Genomic DNA, 25,384 nt, shown 5'->3' with positions numbered 1-25,384 from the left:
TTTGTCATTTTCAACATTGCACTCCAAGCTAAACCAGGAGCTGTGAAATAGTGGGCAGGGTCTAATCCATAACTATTTTTATTATGACAGAGTGTTCTAAAAGCCTCAAACACATCAGCTAACAATAAAACATCTGTTTTTAGATATAAATCATGATATTCTCCAAGGTTCTTTATCTTAAATATTTTGCATATTTCTTGTGCGTGTTTATATTCCTTATCACTTATCTCTTCTTCATAAAGGTTATTATAGAAACTTTCTTTTGAAGGAAGTTGTGTTTCTTTAAATCTCATAAATGAATCCATATAATCATAAGGATAAATTCCCTTACTTGTAAGAATTTTCTCTTTACTTTGAATTTCATTCCTTGTTTGAATTTCCTCTCTCGTAAGAATTCCTTCTTTAATCAGAATTTCATCTTTAATCTGAATTTCCTCTTTAGTTCGAATTTTCTTTATAATTAGAATTTCATCTTCAGTTAGAATTTCTTCATTAATTAGAGTTTCCTCTTTACTTTGAATTCTCTGTTTCATCTGAATTTCCTCTTTAGTGAGAATTTCCTCTTTTGGAAAGAATGAATTAAGATTTGGAAAAGAGTCCGTGGAGCTTAGATTTGATGCGAGGTAGGCTAGTGGTGTTCCCATAAACTTGTAAGAATCTAGAAACCTAATACGAGTTAAAGGTTTTGTGAATATCATTTTTGAAAATGAAATATACTTTTGACTTGTGTTTGCTATGGCAGAAATATTCCCTGGTGTTTTTGAAAGTTCATTTATAAATAGATGTGTATCATAGTTGGCGCTGTTGTGAAGAAAGACTGGAATAAAAGAAGGTAATTTATAATTAAGATTACAACAGGAATGAGCGGGACCTCTATATTTACCAGTAAGATGACAATGGTCTCTAACTTTAGACTCTTTAATTTCCCCCTCACAAATATGACAGATATTGTTCATTCTAAATTCTAATTTTTCTTCTTTGGTTAATTTCATCGGTTCATTTGTTTCTTTCATTAATTTAGTGAGTCTTATACAATCCTTTTCTAATCGTTTTACAAACTCTTGTGAAGCATTTTTTCCACGATAATGTTCAAGTTTGTTATACTTTTCTCCTACAGATGATTTGATATAATAACAGAAACCACAAGGAATATGTTTTTGATATTTATTTGTATATGGTTCTTTTGGATTAGGAGAAGCAGTATTTATCTTTTTAAGGATACATTCAAAATCAGCGTATATCACAAATGGGTGCATGATAGATTTATTATAATCTTCAAAATAAATCTTTTCACCAGGTTTAGGCATTGTAATTACAGCTGATTTATGATTACTACAATATTTTGAATGTTGTTCTAATCGTTCTTTTGTATGAAATGAATTAAGACATCGCTTACAAGGATATATTTTGTTTGCTGTTCTGAATACCTGAGAAGAGATTAATCTTGATAAATTATTGATGTATGTGTAATGTGAATTCTTTCCAACACTAAAATATAAAAGGTCAATGTGTGTTTCTTCATTTTTATAGTTGTTTGAAATTTTTAATATTTGAACTTTGTTTGTATCCGTTAATCCATATACATTAATAGAAAGATTATTCTTTTTCTCAAATTTAGGAATATCTGTTAGTGGCATTGGGAATTTAAAATCTTTAATGTCCAAGGTATTCTCATATTTCATATATTGTTTTACTCTTTCTGAATTACATTTTGGTGGATGAAAGTGAGCAAGAACAGACCAGAGAAAACATTTATTATCATTGTTCTTAATATTAACAACTGCCTTCTTTCGTTTTATTTCTTTTGGTAATTCAATATAAGAAGAAGCTTTAAGAGGGTTTGATTTTAGAATGTGTATATCTAAAAAGATGATTTTTTTAATATTGAATCCACTTCCTACCACTGTATTATCAACATCCTCCTCTTGTCTTGATAGTTCTTCATAAACCCCACTATTCAAAAAATCTTGAAATGATGTTATAAAATGAAGACCTGTTCTCATATAAGGAGTATGTTCTTCATCTTGTCTTTTCATATTCATTTTCACTCCCATATAAAACTTTAAAGTTTTCATTTCTTTTAATGTCTTTTTAATAAATTTTTCAACATCGGGTTTCACTATTTCAATTGATTCAGCTATTGATGATGGACCGGGTTCTCCAAATTGAAAAATCCTTATTTCTTTCTGGTTATTCTTTCTGGTAAAAGTAGGAAGAATGAGAAGGAGAAACACATTATTCAGGCTTTAAGTATCCTTGGTTCAGGTATTAGTTTTCTTCCAAATGACCCATTGCAATTAGTTAATAGACTGTTATTGTTATTTCCAACCTTCTTACTGCCTAACAACAATAACAGTCTATTAACTAATTGCGATGGGTCATTTGGAAGAAAACTAATACCTGAACCAAGGATACTTAAAGCCTGAATAATGTGTTTCTCCTTCTCATTCTTCCTACTTTTACCAGAAAGAATAACCTTATAATTTAGAGTGTTCATCAAATCAATATATACTCTATCATCATTATTTTCCATATCCAATGGTTTATCAATATACTTTGATTCATCCCTCACAGTTGAACCTTGTCTTCCATCTTTTGTGAGAAGAAACATTAATCTCGGAGTTAGTTTAACAGGGGGTTGAGCAGAACTTAAGAACCTTAATTCATCACTAAATATCAATACCTTTTCTTGAATAAGATGAAATATTGCTGGTTGTTCTGTTGGAATGAGTCCTGCTTTGGTTTTTGAATCCGCTGAATATTCATTGTTTTGAATAGCATTCACAATATAATCAGGGGGTTGATTAATCTCTTCCAGTTGTTGAAATAAACCTTCATCATCATATTCTAATTCTCCTAAATGCTCTAATTCTTCCTCCGTCATTTGACTGAAATCTTTTAACATTTGAAGCTTTCTGGGAGTATATTCTACTGTGGGAACTGTGGAAACATCTTTCATTTTTCTTGGGAAGTTTTTAAAAGTGGTTTAAAAATTTCTCTTGTTTTCTTTCAAATGCTTCTTCGCCCGTTAGTTTCTGTCTGCGTTTCTTCTTTATGTCTTCCTGTTGTTTTACAACTTTTGAAACCAACTCTTGATGTTCCTTAAATCTTCTTGCTCTTTCTTTTGTATCCATTTATTTATTGTAAAATATCATTTAATGAATTGTAAAGATTAACAGGGAAATTTTCCTTTTCTTCATCATTCAAGTAGATGTGTTCAAATAAATCCTTTTCTTTAAATATTTCATCAAATTCTTTATTAACATTAATGCGAGTTGTAATTTCTTCTTCACTAATACTTGCATCTCTGCTTTTCATACGTTTGCGTTGAGTTTCTTCATCAACATCAAAACCGAATGATAAAATCTTCACTCCGCTCAGATATTTAATAATTTGTCTCGTTCCTTCTGGATTAGTTTCTAATATCCCAACACCACCAGATTTTAGTTTCCTTAACTCACTCTTACAATGTGAATATTTTGTTGTACCATGAGAAACCTCCTCAAATATTTGTCCTTCATTCCTCAATCGCATATGTTCCTCCACTGAAATATAGTGATAATCTTCACCTTTTATTTCTCCAGGTCTTATTGCTCTAGTTGTTGTTGATACAATGCGTATCACGGGGTGTTTTTTAAGTAAATTTACAATATTCTCATTTGTACTACACAAGAACCTTGATTTATGAAAGTTTTTTCCAGAAGCAGATTTACCCACAAGATTTATAATAATAGTTGTCATTTATATATGTAATTGTTTATAAAACAAAAAATATATCCCTTAATATCTCATCTTGTTTCACAACAATATATTTATATTTTTCAGTCGTGTGCTTCATGTAATCCTCAAATTTCTTTTTACTACATAATGTAGAACAATTATCTCTCCAAAAATTATTGATATCTATTGAATTTAACTTGAATAAAATAAAAGTATTAGCATTGTTTCTGATGGAACGACGAGGAAGTTGAAAGTACGATTGACTAAGATAAATACAATTACAAGAAGAATGTCTCCCTCTTGTGTAGTAGCTGTCCATTACCGTTTGGTTTCTCTCATTAACACAATCATCAAAGATAACGAGGTTCTTTTTGATTTATCCAAATCTTGGGGAGACGGTATATCATCCGTATTATCACTAAGAATACAAGTTATAGGATTTGATTTCTTTTTACATCTCTGTGTATCACAAAATAGTTGAATTATATCTTCAATGTTATAATCATTTAGGTTTTTTTGACGTTTAAATAAACCGATTATATCTTCTTTTTGAAGACCAGCATTAAAACCTTGTGAGAGTAGTTGATACTCTGGTTGAAAACTCGACTTTGTGAAAATTATTAAATTATCATAATCTAAAAAGTTGGGAGTGAGGAGCATTTTTAAAAGTAAGCAGGTTTTTCCACATCCACTTGAACCAACTATGAGACATCTTAATGAATTTGGGAGATTTTTATGGTTGTTAAATTTTATCTTATTTTCCCAAAGAGGTAAAAAATCATTCATTTATATATTTGAAAAACAGGTTATTTAATTTATTATTGGCTTTTTTAGAAACTCTATATTTCATCCTAAGTTCAGGTTTAATTTCAAGATAATCCATTATTTTATTTATACAATATCTTGTGTTGATATTTCCCTGAAAATTACATCCATGAATAATATACAACAACAATCCTTTGAACATTTCTCTTATATGTTCAGTTTCTTCCCTTGTAAGGAAAGGTGTGTTATCACCCTCATACTTTACATTCATTTCTCTAATCAATCTTGTAAAGTAATTCATTTTTGGTGTAAATCTAAAAGAATTATTTTACTTTTTATATTTTTTATTATCATTAATTAGAAGATAATCACAGAATATACATTGTTTATAGGCTTTTGACTCTGTGTTTAATCCCCGTCTTTCACACGCAGGACAATTCTCAAATTTGTCATATGGAGAATCAGGAAAGTCTAGCATATTTATAAAGTAAAACTTTACTTAAACTGAAATTCATCTATACTTTCAGTTGTATATTACCATCGATATCGATATACTTTTTTTCATTATCAGATTCAACGACAACATTTTTTATATTAAAGGTAATTTTAAAATTATCGTTAACTACTATTGAACGAAATGTCATTTCACCTGATATATTAACATCCTTTATTTCATCAGGATTTATATCTTTAGGGTTGTTGAAAAAAATACAAATTTCTCCTTGCATATTACAGATGGTCTTATCTTTTCTTTCTAAAGCTTCATCCATAAGGTTTTTGTTCTTTGATACTTTTTCTTGTTTCATTGCTTTTTCTAGTTTTGAATATATTACTAGAAGGAGAGGAGAAACTTTTGTTAGAGATACTTTAATTGATGTTCTTCCAGGTATACTGAAAGCCCTTCCACTGAAGGAAATTGAAGAACTCATATTATTTACCATAATAGTTTTTATCCAATAGTTGTTATATTTATCTTTGTTCAATTTTACATCCTTGACATATTTCTCAGTATCTTTAACAGATGAAGAGATTGATTGAAACTTGTCTTTTGTGTCTTGAAACATTGTATTTATTAAGTGAAAAAGTTGGAGGATAAAATGTTTTTAAGCACAGATTCACCTATAAATTAAACGAAATTTTCATCAAGAAAATTTTAGTTCAAGCAAAGTTTTATTCTATAAATATGGTGAATACAACGTACTGCGATGTTTGTAATCACGAATATCAACATTATAGAAAACACCTCCAAACCAACAAACACACATTTAATCTATTTCATCAAATATCTCCTCTTGAGTTGGAAAGAAAACATTGTGATATCTGTTCAAAGGATGTTTTGATGACTAGTTATAATAAACATCTTCAATCACAAAAACACAAGAAAAATGAGTTTAAATAAAGGGAGACTATTATATTAAAAACACTGATGGGGCATTTAAAGGGCATATAAAAATAAGGATTTTTCAATTTGGAGAACCCGTTCCATCATCAATAGCTGAATCAATTGAAATAGTGAAACCCGATGTTGAAAAATTTATTAAAAAGACATTAAAAGAAATGAAAACTTTAAAGTCTTATATGGGAGTGAAAATGAATATGAAAAGACAAGATGAAGAACATACTCCTTATATGAGAACAGGTCTTCATTTTATAACATCATTTCAAGATTTTTTGAATAGTGGGGTTTATGAAGAACTATCAAGACAAGAGGAGGATGTTGATAATACAGTGGTAGGAAGTGGATTCAATATTAAAAAAATCATCTTTTTAGATATACACATTCTAAAATCAAACCCTCTTAAAGCTTCTTCTTATATTGAATTACCAAAAGAAATAAAACGAAAGAAGGCAGTTGTTAATATTAAGAACAATGATAATAAATGTTTTCTCTGGTCTGTTCTTGCTCACTTTCATCCACCAAAATGTAATTCAGAAAGAGTAAAACAATATATGAAATATGAGAATACCTTGGACATTAAAGATTTTAAATTCCCAATGCCACTAACAGATATTCCTAAATTTGAGAAAAAGAATAATCTTTCTATTAATGTATATGGATTAACGGATACAAACAAAGTTCAAATATTAAAAATTTCAAACAACTATAAAAATGAAGAAACACACATTGACCTTTTATATTTTAGTGTTGGAAAGAATTCACATTACACATACATCAATAATTTATCAAGATTAATCTCTTCTCAGGTATTCAGAACAGCAAACAAAATATATCCTTGTAAGCGATGTCTTAATTCATTTCATACAAAAGAACGATTAGAACAACATTCAAAATATTGTAGTAATCATAAATCAGCTGTAATTACAATGCCTAAACCTGGTGAAAAGATTTCTTTTGAAGATTATAATAAATCTATTATGCACCCATTTGTGATATACGCTGATTTTGAATGTATCCTTAAAAAGATAAATACTGCTTCTCCTAATCCAAAAGAACCATATACAAATAAATATCAAAAACATATTCCTTGTGGTTTCTGTTATTATATCAAATCATCTGTTGGAGAAAAGTATAACAAACTTGAACATTATCGTGGAAAAAATGCTTCACAAGAGTTTGTAAAACGATTAGAAAAGGATTGTATAAGACTCACTAAATTAATGAAAGAAACAAATGAACCGATGAAATTAACCAAAGAAGAAAAATTAGAATTTAGAATGAACAATATCTGTCATATTTGTGAGGGGGAAATTAAGGAGTCTAAAGTTAGAGACCATTGTCATCTTACTGGTAAATATAGAGGTCCCGCTCATTCCTGTTGTAATCTTAATTATAAATTACCTTCTTTTATTCCAGTCTTTCTTCACAACAGCGCCAACTATGATACACATCTATTTATAAATGAACTTTCAAAAACACCAGGGAATATTTCTGCCATAACAAACACAAGTCAAAAGTATATTTCATTTTCAAAAATGATATTCACAAAACCTTTAACTCGTATTAGGTTTCTAGATTCTTACAAGTTTATGGGAACACTACTAGCCTACCTCGCATCAAATCTAAGCTCCACGGACTCTTTTCCAAATCTTAATTCATTCTTTCCAAAAGAGGAAATTCTCACTAAAGAGGAAATTCAGATTAAAGAGAGAATTCAAAGTAAAGAGGAAACTCTAATTAATGAAGAAATTCTAACTGAAGATGAAATTCTAATTATAAAGAAAATTCGAACTAAAGAGGAAATTCAGATTAAAGATGAAATTCTGATTAAAGAAGGAATTCTTACGAGAGAGGAAATTCAAACAAGGAATGAAATTCAAAGTAAAGAGAAAATTCTTACAAGTAAGGGAATTTATCCTTATGATTATATGGATTCATTTATGAGATTTAAAGAAACACAACTTCCTTCAAAAGAAAGTTTCTATAATAACCTTTATGAAGAAGAGATAAGTGATAAGGAATATAAACACGCACAAGAAATATGGAAAATATTTAAGATAAAGAACCTTGGAGAATATCATGATTTATATCTAAAAACAGATGTTTTATTGTTAGCTGATGTGTTTGAGGCTTTTAGAACACTCTGTCATAATAAAAATTGTTATGGATTAGACCCTGCCCACTATTTCACAGCTCCTGGTTTAGCTTGGAGTGCAATGTTGAAAATGACAAAACAAGATATAGATTTAATCAGTGATGTTGATATGCTTTTGATGATTGAGAAGTCCAAGAGAGGTGGAATATCACAAGTATGTTCAAAAAGATATGCGAAAGCAAATAATAAATATCTTCCAAATTATGATAGTGAAAAAGATAGTAATTATTTGATGTATTTTGATGCTAATAATTTATATGGATGGGCAATGTCTCAATCTCTGCCTTATGGTAAATTAGAGTGGGTGGAAGAAAAGGATTATGAAAAGGCTTTGATGAATATTGTTATTTCTTCTCAAGAGGAATTGAATGACGAAGAAGAAGGTTATTATTTTGAAGTTGATTTGAGGTACCCGAGTGTTCTTCATAATAAGCATAAAGACCTTCCTTTTGCATGTGAGAAAGAAACCCCAAAGAAAGAATGGTTCAGTGATTATCATAAAAGTTTTAATATTAAAGGCAAATCAACAGAAAAGTTATTAACAACATTCTATGATAAAGAGGGATATGTTTTACATCAGAGAAGCTTAAAACAGTTTTTGAGAGAAGGATTGAGAGTAGCTAAAATTCATAGAGTTTTAAAATTTAAACAAAGTCCTTGGGTGAAAAAGTATATTCAATTCAATACAGATATGAGAGCAAATACAAAAGTAAAATTTGAAGGGGACTTTTATAAATTAATGAATAATGCTGTATTTGGAAAGACTATGGAAAATGTTAGAAACAGGCAAAACATTAGATTCGCAACATCTTGGAAAGAAGCTTCGAGATTGATAAATAAACCAAGTTTTGAGAGAGAAGAGGTTTTTTCAGAGAACTTTTCTGCAATTCATATGAAAAAGGAAAGTATTGTAATGGATAAACCAATTTATATTGGAACAGCAGTTCTTGATTTATCAAACATATTGATGTATGATTATTTGTATAATGACTTAAAGAAAGAGTATGGTGAAAATGTTTCATTGTTGTATATGGACACTGATAGTTTTATCCTAGATATAAAAACTGATGATGTTTATGAAGATATGAAGAAAAATATTGGAGTATATGATACAAGTAATTTCAGCAAGAAGAGTGAGTTATTTTCCAAAAAGAATGAAAAGGTTATTGGTAAGTTTAAGGATGAGTTGGGTGGAAAAGTAATGAGTGAGTTTATTGGATTGAGAGCAAAGGCATATGCTTATAAGTATGGTGAACAGATTGATAAGAGGTTAAAGGGAATAAAGAAATATGTAATAAAGAAATCAATAACTTTTAGAAATTATTATAATTGTTTGATGAATAAGAAAGAAGAATATAGGAAAATGAATACAATAAGAAGTTATAAACATAACATATATAGTGAAGAAGTAAATAAAAAGGCATTAGGAGCCTTTGATGATAAGAGATTTATTTTAGATAATGGAATAGATTGTGTTCCATATGGATATTGTATGATAGAGTGAATAGAATAGATTGTGTTTTAACGATGGGAAGATGGGTTAGGGTTTTTAAGGGCTACCGCCGCGTTTTTCACAATATATAAATGGTTAAACCAAGTATTAATCAAACTAAAGAGTGGAGAAAATCTCAGTCTTGGTATATAAATGGAAAACATAATGAATGTGAAAAATATCAAATAAGTCTTATTGAAAAAATAACTAAAACAAAGGTAAATAAAACAAATAAGCGAATTAATTTAAAAACTAGTAAGTTAGAGGATGTAAAGAAAAAAATGAATATCCTTGAATGGACTGAAAACTTTGATGGTTATCAATTGAACAATGAAAAAACAATTTACTATAATCTCAAAATGATATGTGGCTCAGGAGGTGGCCAGATGAGAGCATTAAGAGAAGTTTATCATTTCGTAATGGCACAAAAGGGGTATCTTCAAAAATATAAAGATTCAAATGTTTTGTTTGTCAATATTTTAGATGGGGATTATTGTGCAAAGAAAATTAAACTATTGAAGGAATTTGAGAATGAACAAATCTTTATAGGTTCAATGAGTGAGCTGTTCAACCCCCAGGTGTTCAATTCAATGAGGTTCAACCTCCAGGTTAAAAGGGGAGACAAATAAATATACCTTGGGATAAAAAGGGAGATTATTTTTAAGGAAAAAAAAGGGAATCGCTGAAAATCCCCCATTCATTTACATGGGGAAAAGTGAGCCAGAATCAGTATTCTTACCCTACTTACATACATATATATATATATATATATATATATATATATATATATATATATATATATATATATATATATATATATATACATATATATATATATATATATATAAATATATATATATATATATATATATATATATATATATATATATATATATATATATATATATATACATACATATATATATATATATATATATATATATATATATATATATATATATCTATATATGTATATATATATATATATATATATATATACATATATATATATATATATATATATATATATATATATATATATATATATACATATATATATATATACATATATATATATATATATATATACATATATATATATATATACATATATATATATATATATATATATATATATATATATATATATATATATATATATACATATATATATATATATATATATATATATATATATATATATATATATATATATATATATTTATATACATATATATATATATATATATATGTACATATATATATATATATATATATATATATATATATATATATATATATATATATATATATATATATATATATATATATATATATATATATATATATATATATATATATATATATATATATATATATATATATATATATATATATATATATATATATATATATATATATATATATATATATATATATATATATATATATATATATATATATATATATATATATATATATATATATATATATATATATATATATATATATATATATATATATATATATATATATATATATATATATATATATATATATATATATATATATATATATATATATATATATATATATATATATATATACATACATATATATATACATATTGAACAGCTCCCAAGATGAAAGCAGCCATTTTAATAGGATTACCTTTTCTTAATATTGAATGTAGCATTTAATTGAGGAAGCCAAAGCATTTAAGATGTTCTCAGTAAGCTACCATTTTTGACTGTTGGTAATCAAAGCAAGTCGGCTCTCTCTCTCTCTCTCTCTCTCTCTCTCTCTCTCTCTCTCTCTCTCTCTCTCTCTCTCTCTCTCTCTCTCTCTCTCTCTCTCTCTCTCTCTCTCTCTCTCTCTCTCTCTCTCTCTCTCTCTCTCTCTCTGTCTCTGTCTCTGTCTCTGTCTCTGTCTCTGTCTCTGTCTCTGTCTCTGTCTCTGTCTCTGTCTCTGTCTCTGTCTCTGTCTCTCTCTCTGTCTCTTTGTCGTGCAGCTGAACATCTGGCTTTCTTGTTGGCCCTTGTAACAACATTCTTTGAGCCTTGGGCTCGGAGAAGCCCAATCATAAATCAGCACTGTTTTGGTATAGTTCAAAAGGGAACATCTTGTAGTAGAATGAGACGATAATATATATATATATATATATATATATATATATATATATATATATATATATATATATATATATATATTGTGATAAAGATCTGCCTGACCAATAACAGATCTTCTTGCTTGTGAAAAGATAAATGCTTTGTCAGGCCAGGAGAGAATATTTGCTGGGGTGTTGTTACTTTCAAAGAAAACAGATGAGCAGGAAAAGTATATATAAAGTAAACCAAACGGCTTGCAGGCCAGAGTTTTGACTGAGCTGGTATACTGTAGGTATTCTGTGCCTTTCTACTCTCGTGTACACTTTTGATGCGCATTAAAAGCTCTTCTCTACGACGATTGGTGTAGTCATTGCTTGATTTCAGTCAGCTGTGAATAACCCCGATCTCGACATTTTGGCGTAGTCGGCAGGATGTAAAAACAGAGCAAAAGAGGGGAACTTCTTGCTTGGTGAGACAAAAGAGGACAGCAGCCGGCCGGCTTAAAGATAAGGTAAGAACTGCCTCTTTTTCTCGCACCGGGACATACAGGTTCGCTGCTCTTTGTGATCTGTACTTATCTTAAAAGAACGAGAAAAGAGGGAGCTTTGTGCGCATCAAAAAGAAGGGTACCCCGGGGGGTTAAGTGTTCGCAGGGGGGAGTTGCAGGTGATGTTTACAGGCTCATCTAAGAAATCCCTGGAGAGCAATGTCTAAAGGGGAGATTGCAAGGTACAAACCCTGGGAGGGTAATCTGAGAAATCTCCAAGAGACAAGGTATTTCTGTGGGAGATTGAGGACGTGGAAGGTGTGCAAGGGAGTGTGAGGGTTCGTGGAAAGGTGTGAAAGACACTCAACCCAACCCGAGACCACCCCAGGCAAAACACTGACCAGTCCAAGAACACTCTAGAAATGATTCAGGGAAAGTGGGAAAATAAAGCTGTAACGGAAATTATGGACCGAGGTAATGTGATCAATTAGAATCATGCTATGAATGAATATAAAAGTACCCATATGCATTCCTAGAATAAGATTCGTTAAGATATGCATTTGTGAATAAGCCCGAACCAAACTTGAAGCTTGTAAGATGTGTAGGGAAGAAGCATGACAAATAAATAATGTTGGAAAAACAAAAAAGAAAACTTGTAAGTGTTAAGATTAAAATAATAAGTTGAGAAAACACCTTGCCCCACCCGTGCAACATCAGTGCACAGAGCGGGGAAATCAAGAGAGAATACCAGGTAACCCATCTGAGGGTTTCCTTAATCCGTCGAGGTTCTGTCCAAACCTGGAAGGTACGAGGTCGCTGGCCACGACTTTTGCCTTCCCGGTGAGGAGGTGGCGGAAAAACGCAGGCGGAAGGGAAGGTTACAGTGCAGCCAACTCAAAATCGGTAAAATATCCATTAAAAGAACAGGAATTGAGATTAGTTCTGATGTGATAATAATTGGAAATTTAAAGCGAAGTTCTGAAAGAACAGCGGACGAAGCCAGGCTGCTCGTGAAAACGATGTGTGGAAATGGAAGGTGGGAGGGAATGATAACCCACAGAGGGAAGGATGCCCCATGGTGAAGTGGAGGAATGTGTGCGCCTTGCCTGAAGGGTAAAGGTGGGAGTCGTGTTCCTCTTTGAGAGTTTTTTAACGACTCAAAAACGAGTCAACGGGAAAATTTGTGGCAGATGTGCCGAATAAAGCCTTGATTGTGATCTCCAAGTCCAGGAGTCCATACAACACGAATTGAATTGAGAATTATTTAATCGCGGTTGGAAATAAATAAAAGTTAATTTAATATAGAGTCAAATAGTTCTGAAATGTGTTTAAATTGATTTGTATACGTGAGTAATGTGTGGGTCGAACGTATGTACGCAGTTTGTTGTGGATGTGGAGATGGGGAGAGACCCGGGACCAAGGTGCGAAGTAAGGAGGGGTAGGATAAAAGGTGGGGGCGAGCTGTGTCGAAGTGCACATGCTGTGCTCAGAGGCGTGCTGTGTCTTCACTCGTCGGTGAATGAAACAATGACATCCAAGAACCAGGACAAAGACATTAGGCAAGCTGCAGAAATGTTTTTGGGGGAGATGACTAGTGGTCTTTGCGGACCTTGTCACGGAGCATTAATCCTCTGCCTGGCGCGATCAAGTTTTTTTGTATGAAAGCGGACAGAGGAGCATGTTTGTTGTCCTTATATGAGCCTCTATCTGTCAGGATAAATTATTTGGATTGAAATTGACCATAAAAGCGGTTATCGTGCTGAATGTGTTGGTGCCCTGCTGTGAAGTGCGGGCTGTGCGCGATTTTTGCTTGGGAGAGTCGGGCTGCGTGAAGTTTGCCTGAATACGGGGAGAAGCTTTGGAAAAGAAATATCGTTTTTTAACCGAGTGAGGCACGGAAAATTATCAACACGGTTGGTTGCATCATTATTGTGAGGAGCTCGGTTTTACAATCAATTGTGGTTGGAATCTGTGGTTGAATGTACGAAGTAAACCGTGTGTGGAGCCCTCGAAGGAGGGGGGGCTTTTCTATGAAGCAAGAAAGTGCGGGCGGAGCTTTCGTGACGTAATGACCCACTTGGAGCTACTCATAAAAGTGTGCCACTTCTGGACGAGACTCCCTTTTACCACCTTGCCGCTCCATCAAGATCCCATCTCTAAAAAATATTATAATTGTGGTGTTCCTTTTCCACTATGTTTCTAAGTAACAGAGGGGCAAATGTGGAGCTGTTGAACAGCTCCCAAGATGAAAGCAGCAATTTTAATAGGATTACCTTTTCTTAAAATTGAATGTAGCATTTAATTGAGGAAGCCAAAGCATTTAAGAGGCTCTCAGTAAGCTACCATTTTTGACTGTTGGTAATCAAAGCAAGTCGGCTATATCTCTCTCTCTCTCTCTCTCTCTCTCTCTCTCTCTCTCTCTCTCTCTCTCTCTCTCTCTCTCTCTCTCTCTCTCTCTCTCTCTCTCTCTCTCTCTCTCTCTCTCTCTCTCTCTCTCTCTCTCTCTCTCTGTCTCTGTCTCTGTCTCTGTCTCTGTCTCTGTCTCTGTCTCTGTCTCTGTCTCTGTCTCTGTCTCTGTCTCTCTCTGTCTCTTTGTCGTGCAGCTGAACATCTGGCTTTCTTGTTGGCCCTTGTAACAACATTCTTTGAGCCTTGGGCTCGGAGAAGCCCAATCATAAATCAGCACTGTTTTGGTATAGTTCAAAAGGGAACATCTTGTAGTAGAATGAGACGATAATATATATATATATATATATATATATATATATATATATATATATATATATATATATATATATATATATTGTGATAAAGATCTGCCTGACCAATAACAGATCTTCTTGCTTGTGAAAAGATAAATGCTTTGTCAGGCCAGGAGAGAATATTTGCTGGGGTGTTGTTACTTTCAAAGAAAACAGATGAGCAGGAAAAGTATATATAAAGTAAACCAAACGGCTTGCAGGCCAGAGTTTTGACTGAGCTGGTATACTGTAGGTATTCTGTGCCTTTCTACTCTCGTGTACACTTTTGATGCGCATTAAAAGCTCTTCTCTACGACGATTGGTGTAGTCATTGCTTGATTTCAGTCAGCTGTGAATAACCCCGATCTCGACATTTTGGCGTAGTCGGCAGGATGTAAAAACAGAGCAAAAGAGGGGAACTTCTTGCTTGGTGAGACAAAAAGAGGACAGCAGCCGGCCGGCTTAAAGATAAGGTAAGAACTGCCTCTTTTTCTCGCACCGGGACATACAGGTTCGCTGCTCTTTGTGATCTGTACTTATCTTAAAAGAATGAGAAAAGAGGGAGCTTTGTGCGCATCAAAAAGAAGGGTACCCCGGGGGGTTAAGTGTTCGCAGGGGGGGGGGGTTGCAGGTGATGTTTACAGGCTCATCTAAGAAATCCCTGGAGAGCAATGTCTAAAGGGGAGATTGCAAGGTACAAACCCTGGGAGGGTAATCTGAGAAATCTCCAAGAGACAAGGTATTTCTGTGGGAGATTGAGGACGTGGAAGGTGTGCAAGGGAGTGTGAGGGTTCGTGGAAAGGTGTGAAAGACACTCAACCCAACCCGAGACCACCCCAGGCAAAACACTGACCAGTCCAAGAACACTCTAGAAATGATTCAGGGAAAGTGGGAAAATAAAGCTGTAACGGAAATTATGGACCTAGGTAATGTGATCAATTAGAATCATGCTATGAATGAATATAAAAGTACCCATATGCATTCCTAGAATAAGATTCGTTAAGATATGCATTTGTGAATAAGCCCGAACCAAACTTGAAGCTTGTAAGATGTGTAGGGAAGAAGCATGACAAATAAATAATGTTGGAAAAACAAAAAAGAAAACTTGTAAGTGTTAAGATTAAAATAATAAGTTGAGAAAACACCTTGCCCCACCCGTGCAACATCAGTGCACAGAGCGGGGAAATCAAGAGAGAATACCAGGTAACCCATCTGAGGGTTTCCTTAATCCGTCGAGGTTCTGTCCAAACCTGGAAGGTACGAGGTCGCTGGCCACGACTTTTGCCTTCCCGGTGAGGAGGTGGCGGAAAAACGCAGGCGGAAGGGAAGGTTACAGTGCAGCCAACTCAAAATCGGTAAAATATCCATTAAAAGAACAGGAATTGAGATTAGTTCTGATGTGATAATAATTGGAAATTTAAAGCGAAGTTCTGAAAGAACAGAGGACGAAGCCAGGCTGCTCGTGAAAACGATGTGTGGAAATGGAAGGTGGGAGGGAATGATAACCCACAGAGGGAAGGATGCCCCATGGTGAAGTGGAGGAATGTGTGCGCCTTGCCTGAAGGGTAAAGGTGGGAGTCGTGTTCCTCTTTGAGAGTTTTTTAACGACTCAAAAACGAGTCAACGGGAAAATTTGTGGCAGATGTGCCGAATAAAGCCTTGATTGTGATCTCCAAGTCCAGGAGTCCATACAACACGAATTGAATTGAGAATTATTTAATCGCGGTTGGAAATAAATAAAAGTTAATTTAATATAGAGTCAAATAGTTCTGAAATGTGTTTAAATTGATTTGTATACGTGAGTAATGTGTGGGTCGAACGTATGTACGCAGTTTGTTGTGGATGTGGAGATGGGGAGAGACCCGGGACCAAGGTGCGAAGTAAGGAGGGGTAGGATAAAAGGTGGGGGCGAGCTGTGTCGAAGTGCACATGCTGTGCTCAGAGGCGTGCTGTGTCTTCACTCGTCGGTGAATGAAACAATGACATCCAAGAACCAGGACAAAGACATTAGGCAAGCTGCAGAAATGTTTTTGGGGGAGATGACTAGTGGTCTTTGCGGACCTTGTCACGGAGCATTAATCCTCTGCCTGGCGCGATCAAGTTTTTTTGTATGAAAGCGGACAGAGGAGCATGTTTGTTGTCCTTATATGAGCCTCTATCTGTCAGGATAAATTATTTGGATTGAAATTGACCATAAAAGCGGTTATCGTGCTGAATGTGTTGGTGCCCTGCTGTGAAGTGCGGGCTGTGCGCGATTTTTGCTTGGGAGAGTCGGGCTGCGTGAAGTTTGCCTGAATACGGGGAGAAGCTTTGGAAAAGAAATATCGTTTTTTAACCGAGTGAGGCACGGAAAATTATCAACACGGTTGGTTGCATCATTATTGTGAGGAGCTCGGTTTTACAATCAATTGTGGTTGGAATCTGTGGTTGAATGTACGAAGTAAACCGTGTGTGGAGCCCTCGAAGGAGGGGGGGCTTTTCTATGAAGCAAGAAAGTGCGGGCGGAGCTTTCGTGACGTAATGACCCACTTGGAGCTACTCATAAAAGTGTGCCACTTCTGGACGAGACTCCCTTTTACCACCTTGCCGCTCCATCAAGATCCCATCTCTAAAAAATATTATAATTGTGGTGTTCCTTTTCCACTATGTTTCTAAGTAACAGAGGGGCAAATGTGGAGCTGTTGAACAGCTCCCAAGATGAAAGCAGCCATTTTAATAGGATTACCTTTTCTTAAAATTGAATGTAGCATTTAATTGAGGAAGCCAAAGCATTTAAGAGGCTCTCAGTAAGCTACCATTTTTGACTGTTGGTAATCAAAGCCAGTCGGCTATCTCTCTCTCTCTCTCTCTCTCTCTCTCTCTCTCTCTCTCTCTCTCCCTCCCTCTCTCTCTCTCTCTCTCTCTCTCTCTCTCTCTCTCTCTCTCTCTCTGTCTCTGTCTCTGTCTCTGTCTCTGTCTCTGTCTCTGTCTCTGTCTCTGTCTCTGTCTCTTTGTCGTGCAGCTGAACATCTGGCTTTCTTGTTGGCCCTTGTAACAACATTCTTTGAGCCTTGGGCTCGGAGAAGCCCAATCATAAATCAGCACTGTTTTGGTATAGTTCAAAAGGGAACATCTTGTAGTAGAATGAGACGATAATATATATTGTGATAAAGATCTGCCTGATCAATAACAGATCTTCTTGCTTGTGAAAAGATAAATGCTTTGTCAGGCCAGGAGAGAATATTTGCTGGGGTGTTGTTACTTTCAAAGAAAACAGATGAGCAGGAAAAGTATATATAAAGTAAACCAAACGGCTTGCAGGCCAGAGTTTGACTGAGCTGGTATACTGTAGGTATTCTGTACCTTTCTACTCTCGTGTACACTTTTGATGTGCATTAAAAGCTCTTCTCTACGACGATTGGTGTAGTCATTGCTTGATTGCAGACCCTGATCTCGACATATATATATATATATATATGTATATATGTATATATATATATATATATGTATATATGTGTATATATATATATATATATATATATATGTATACATGTATATATATATATATATATATATATATATATATATATATATATATATATGTATACATGTATATATATATATATATATATATATATATATATATATGTATATATATATATATATATATATATATATATATATATATATATATATATATATATATATATATATATATATATATATATATATATATATATATATATATATATATATATATATATATATGTATACATGTATATATATATATATATATATATATATATATATATATATATATATATATATATATATATGTATATATATATATATATATGTATATATGTATATATGTATATATATATATGTATATATGTATATATGTATATATGTATATATATATATATATATATGTATATATGTATATATATATATATATGTATATATGTATATATGTAAATATATATATATATATATATCCTGGTGTTGGCGCAGTGGTTCGGGCAGCGGCTTGGGATCCAAAAGGTCCTGAGTTCAAGCCCCGTTGGGCCACTGAATTAATACACCAGGGGGTTGACTCAGCCTGCCATCCTTCCGAGGTCGGCGAAATGAGTACCAGTATACTGGGCCGGTGTATACCCCGGTTAAAATAGGTGTACCATATCCCTGTGTCATAAGAGGCGACCAGGGTTGCGTCAGGAAGGGCATCCGGCGTAAAACATGTGCCAAATCACTATGCGGATCATACGGATGATCCGCTGTGGCGACCCCGAACGGGACCAGCCGAAAGAAGATATATATATATATATATATATATATATATATATATATATATATATATATATATATATATATATATATATATATATATATATATCGGGCGTATAAAAAATAGTGTGGTAGATAAAAACATTAGAAAGGAAAAAATAACTTGCACCAAAAATTTTAACATTTTCACGCTGACGCTCACACCAGGGGTATCGCTATAGCTCTCTAGAGTTCTTCGAACAGGCGAGCTAAAAAACGAGATGCGTTTGTATCTGTCCAGGCCATAACTTTTTTTTTCGATCCTCGTGGAGGATCTCTGTCTTACTCACGTTGTTGTTCTTCATCTTCTTCTTGTGGACTTTTTTGTTTCACAGCCTACAGTTTTCATCGAAACTTCCTGAAACTTGGCATAGGTATGTAGAAATACCGTGCGCAGACAGTAACCATCTCCGATTTTGAAAATTGATTCTAGAAAAAAAAGTTATGATGTCAAATATCTCCGCTAATGGAAATCGCCTAAAAAATTCTCTCCGAAACTAGGCAAGCTTTTTCAATTCTGTTTGCGGGAATCGAACAGGGCATAAGCAGAGATGAATCACCACACATAGGATACATCACTATGACGTCATATAAATTTTTATGACGTCATTCATATTTTTTGACATTTTTTGTTCAACCCAGAGTTTTCATCGGATCTTCGTGAAACTTGCCATGTATATGCAGAAAGCCCACGTGCAGGCAGTAACCATCTCCAATTTTGGAAATCCTTCCTAGGAAAAAAGTTGACGTCATAATATTGCCGCTAATGGAAATCGCCTATACCATTATCTCCGAAACTCGGCAAGCTGTTTGAATTTTGTTTGCAGGAATCAAGCTGGGCATTAGCACAGATAATTTATCGCAAACCTGATACATCACAATGACATCATATTCGATTTTATGACGTCATCATTAAGAGGATGCCGATACTAGAATTTTAAAATAATTATTCGCCATTGAGTGATAGGGCCAAAAATGATATTCACTCATGTATAAGTGATATACATAGTGATATTTTTAAGTGATATAGGATGAATCGATTCGATTTTGGCAAATACGAGAATCTGAATACGATAGGTTTTTTTTAATGATTCTTCACCATTGAGAGATTGGGCCAAAAACGATATATGTCCAAAAAAGTTTTGAACGGATTCGGACGAAATTTTGTGGACAGGTTGGGTGAGTGACAAGGATGAACTGATTAGATTTTGGTGAAGATCGGGATCCGAATCCAACTGCTAGAAATTTTTGAAGTGATTCTTCACCAGTGAGCGAAAGGACCAAAAAGATATTTAGCACGATATCTCAAAACGTTGTGGACGGATTCAGATGAAACTTGGTGGAAATGTTGGGTGTGCCGCAAGAACGAATTGATTAGATTTTGGTGAAGATCCAAATCCGGATCTGGATACGAGAATTATTTGATTTTTAAAGTGATTCTTCACCATTGAGAGATCGGGCCAAAAGCGATAAAGTAGTGAATGGAATTATATTTCAAAAATGTATTGGGCCCAATATGTTCTCCGCATTACGTGGCGGAGGTATGTGCTCTACCGAGTGCCCTTCTAGTTGATTATGTTATCGCCAAAAGGATTTGTCATGCCCATTTGTAATTTTGGTTCCAGCGAAGCAATCTTCAAAGCATTGAAAAAAACTTTTGCGTTAAGTATAATCACTGTTACAGTTTCCGTAGTATAGTGCTGCGCTTAAAAAAAAAAATCAACATCATAAGATATTCTTTTCAGTTTTCATGGATACATTGAACGTCAAGGTTGTTTGTCAGATTCCTTGGTTTTTGGATAATGCAGATGACATCCCAGCTTGGGGCATAATATTGTTAACACATCGTAAAACAAGAAAAAGAACAATGAGAGATCGCAAGCCCTCGCTAGGACTTCTTTTGAGTGGTGTATTTTTATAGGTTTTAGCGTAAATCCAATATAGCTACCAAACCATGTGGCCAATGACATCATGTGTGAATTTTTTGTTCCTCATGGTCAGGCGGTCATTAATGTAAAGTTTCGCCTTGATCTGTTCAGCCATTTCAGAGAAGATTTCTGAAGGTTAAAAAAAAAGGCTGCCAAATCGCGTGACTGATGACGTCATAATGTTTTTTTTCTCTGCACCATTTTATCCTGAGATGACCCTCAAAATTTTTCATACTGATTGGATGTGGCATTCTACATATGCAATTATGACGTAATAACGAGAGCATCTATGACGTCATGAAAAAAAAATCACACTCATTCCGCATGAGGAGTACTTGCTGTGTGCTAAGTTTCAATTTTTTCCTTGGTGTGCTTTCAGAGATACAGAGGTCCAAAGTTTTTACAGTTTTCCAATGCGGTTGCCACACCACGTGACTTATGACATCCTAATTATCATTAGGGCATTCTACATGAATAGTCGCACGAATGGTGAAAAATTCGTCTCAATCCAGCAAGCAGTTACGGATAAAAACACAAAAGTTCTGCGCGGACAAACAGACAGATAGACAGACAGACAGACAGACAAACAAACAAACAAACGAGCAAACGGACCCAAATGCAATACCCTTTTGAAATCCTTTGGCGAGGGTAATAAAAACATCATTCCAAACATTGTGAAAACATTATTTTGCAGGGTTTAAAAAAAAACAATTAAAAATGATCAAAATACATTTTTATAACACTTCTCAGAGATTATTATTTTATTACAAATTAACATAATAAACGTCAATGTTTTTATAAAGTTTTAAGCATGGAATGTTTCTGATGTTTGTGACATTTTAAAATCCCTACAAAATAATGTTTTCATAACATTTGGCTGCAACCTTCTTCAAATCTTGTGAAAATGTGAAAATGCTAATAAAAGTAAACTCTGTTGATCCACCATGATTTACAATTTCATGAACTTACCATTCCTATTAAAAATTATCATGATTCCTATTTATACGTAATTGATCTTTGCATTTGTTTCAGACTCCAGAGACAAGGCTTTAACTCTAACCATGCTTCTGGCAAGCCTCAACAGCTGCTGCAACCCTTGGATCTATATGTTCTTTAGTGGACACCTACTCCATGCTCTGGCGTGCTGCCGGTTGTCCACTCACTGGCGCACACGTGCCAGCAGCCTCAGCACTGCCGGGAATGTCACATCATTTAGCTGCGCCAGCCTCAGACAACCGTCTCTCGATAGACCGGGCTCTGGTGGTGAGAACACCCAAGAGAAACACCATGAACATTGTTCTTTGGGTTAATCGTGATCAAGGTTCTTGAAACGGCATTTTGTCACTTATTTTCCTGTCCGAGGGCCTGATCAAATTTTTTCAAGCAACAGAAAGTTGTGAGATTTTTCTTTTTTAACCCCAAAATTGTGAGATCGTTGAAGTTATGCATCCACACAATGATTCGGCTCCTTATTTTAACAGCGATTTCACAGGATGATAATTTGATGAGGGAAAAAAAAAACCCCCGTGTGTCCGAAAGGACTGACAGTTTGAGTTTAACAATGCAGCACCATGTAATGGTGAAAATCACAAAAGCTGCACAAGCTCATTAAAAATGAAACCAGCTCTGTGGGCTTCCCATTGAATCGAAAGTCCCCGTTGATGCAACCACCTACAAAATTGTCACATGTCAATAACTCACACAAGGGAGGGAGAGTGCTCATCAGTACCTGTGCATGCTTCTGTAACCAGAGGCATCAGCTACTTGCAAGTCAATCCTACATAGGGTTTGTTGCTTTCAAAGTTCCACAATATCTGCTTCAAAAGGCAACTGAGACTTCTGTGGTCGTATGTAGGTCAGCACACCTGCCATGCGGAAAGCTGTATACAAGTTGCTAGCACGCCAGGCAAAATAAAGTATTTCACTTCTTTGATTTCCTTAATTTACTACATCCCTATCTCTGTATGGATGCTTCATGGTGAGACGACCATGCAATTGCTCTTTATTGAACACATGCTGAGCCCTTTCAGCACATTTCAGTTGAGATGGCATCAAGACAATAAATCAGATTATGTGCATAATACAGTACATGGAACAAAAAAAAGGTTGAAACAATGTGCAATTAGCAAATTTACTCCAGTTGAAATCTGGCTCCACTATATTGTCATCAATGGGAAGAGTGATTGCATTGTTCAAGAAAAGAAACGGTTTGAAAACAAATAAGTTGTGGTCAAACAATGGTCAATGAAGACATGTCCCTCGAGCCCGAGACCATTGACGGCACACTTTCTTGCTCACATTACTCATGGAACACTTGGTAAGTGCACAGTCCAGAACAATCCATGAGCTTAGTATGATAAAGGATAGGAGGGCACAGGGTCAAAAGGTTTTTCCTCCAACAATTGAAATTGTGGTTCCGCAGCAGCGAAACAAGTCAACAATGTATTTCTATGTAGTTATCAGCCACAGCCAGAGTAATACATTTTTCCCAAGAGTGAATGAGATTCCTGATGCTGTTGAAATAGAAATCATGTTTTTAAGAGTCAGAATTGTTTGGAAAATGGGAGGGGGGTAAGATTATTGTGCGATTATGTGTAATTGTGACTATTCGACACTACTCGGAAGGAAAAGGTTTGCATAATGGAAACTTTTTTTTTCCTTACATTTATTTATCATGTATATAATTTCGTTGTACATTTCCACAAAGTGAAATGCGAACAGCTTTAAAATTTATAATACTTTTGGGAATGTCATCCATCGTGGTTCGTGAACAGCAATTTTATTTACTGTATAGGTTTTCGGAAGGCTTGGGAATTATTTGCTGAATCGAGTGAATGCCATTATTTTAACATAATCCTTGTTATCACATGTGCATTTAGTGGGTTAATTCTATATCGTGTATTATATTTATGCTGACACAAGAGGTTGTCCAAAAAGACAACACGAGATGCATGTCAAAGTGCTGCTAAGGTCGTGTCGTTTCAATAAGTTTTGCTACTTTTGAAGGTGTCAAGGAAGTTTTAAGGTGTAGCTACACAGAACAATGCTGCCTGGAGGCAAGTGGCCACAGCCACGACAAAACCACACAACTAATTGCAATGTGACTTGTTTTGACTGACTGGCCAATGATGAGAAAACGTTATTTACAATGAAATGGCATTCCTTTGTTTGAAAATGGAGCGTACCTGGATGCTACCACTTTCAGTAGCACTGTCTCCTGTCACTAGGCAAAATCGCTCAGTGGACAGTGCCCACAGATTCACAGCTCCAACTCCACCAGCGGATTCAAGGGATAGCACAATGGAAGCAGTCATATTGCCTTGTCTATCTAACTATCTTCTTACTATAATTCACCGTCTGTCCATCTGTCTGTTCCCAGGTACTGCAAAAACGGCTGAATTGATCGCAACCATTTTCTCGGTGTGTAATCCTGGGACCCCTTGGAGTAAAATAGGCATAAATACAATAGCATGGCCCCCTTGATGGCTCCCGCAGAGAGCGGGTGCTTCTAGTATATCAAATGATAGAAAAACACACTCTTGTAAATGTTTTCAAGGTGTTTCAATCAGTTTCCATCATTATGACAATAAAAATGGATTTTTAAAATCACAGACGACAGAAAAAATGGCCCTCCGGCAAATAAAACGTAATCGCTGTCATCATCGTAATCTCAGTCATCAACTACAATGGCACTCGGTGAAGTGCATACCTCCACCAGGCAGAGCAGTTTACATTTTATATCCAGTGATAGGTTGGATCTGGATTCAGACATTAACCAAAATCGAATCTGCTTGTTCTTGTCACCTCACCAACTCATCCAACGAGTTTTGTCATAATTCGTCCACAACTTTTTGAGATATCATGGGATACATAGTTTTTGGTCCTCTCTCTCAGTGGTGAATAATCACTTAGAAAATTTTGAAATTCTCGGATCTCGATCCAGATTTTCACAGAAATCCAATCAATTCGTCCTTGTCACATACCTAATCAGTCCACCAAAGTTTCCTCCTAATCTGTCAATAACTTTTTGAGATATTGTGCTATATATATATATATATATATATATATATATATATATATATATATATATATATATATATATATATATATATATATATATACATATACACATATATATATATATATACATATACACATATATATATATATATACATATACACATATATATATATAAACATACATATATATATATATATATACACATACATATATATATATATATATATACATCTATACATATATATATATATATACATATATAC

General features: G+C 34.0%; 1 protein-coding gene across 1 annotated transcript in view; it reads left to right on the top strand.

Annotated features, from left to right (window-relative positions):
* Positions 1-25,124, top strand: part of LOC147018034 (oxytocin receptor-like) — a 90,575-nt gene extending 65,451 nt beyond the window's left edge. Inside the window, exon 3 of the mRNA XM_085897309.1 lies at positions 22,133-25,124. Coding sequence (XP_085753435.1) covers positions 22,133-22,410 — 278 coding nt within the window. The 3' untranslated portion in view covers positions 22,411-25,124. The remainder of the gene's footprint in view (positions 1-22,132) is intronic.
* Positions 25,125-25,384: the final 260 nt, after the last annotated feature.

This window comes from Eptatretus burgeri, chromosome 10, assembly GCF_056783735.1.
Source record: "Eptatretus burgeri isolate ZD-2024b chromosome 10, Ebu_testis_v1, whole genome shotgun sequence".
NCBI lineage: Eukaryota > Metazoa > Chordata > Myxini > Myxiniformes > Myxinidae > Eptatretus > Eptatretus burgeri.
This window is presented reverse-complemented; position numbering and strand designations above follow the sequence as displayed.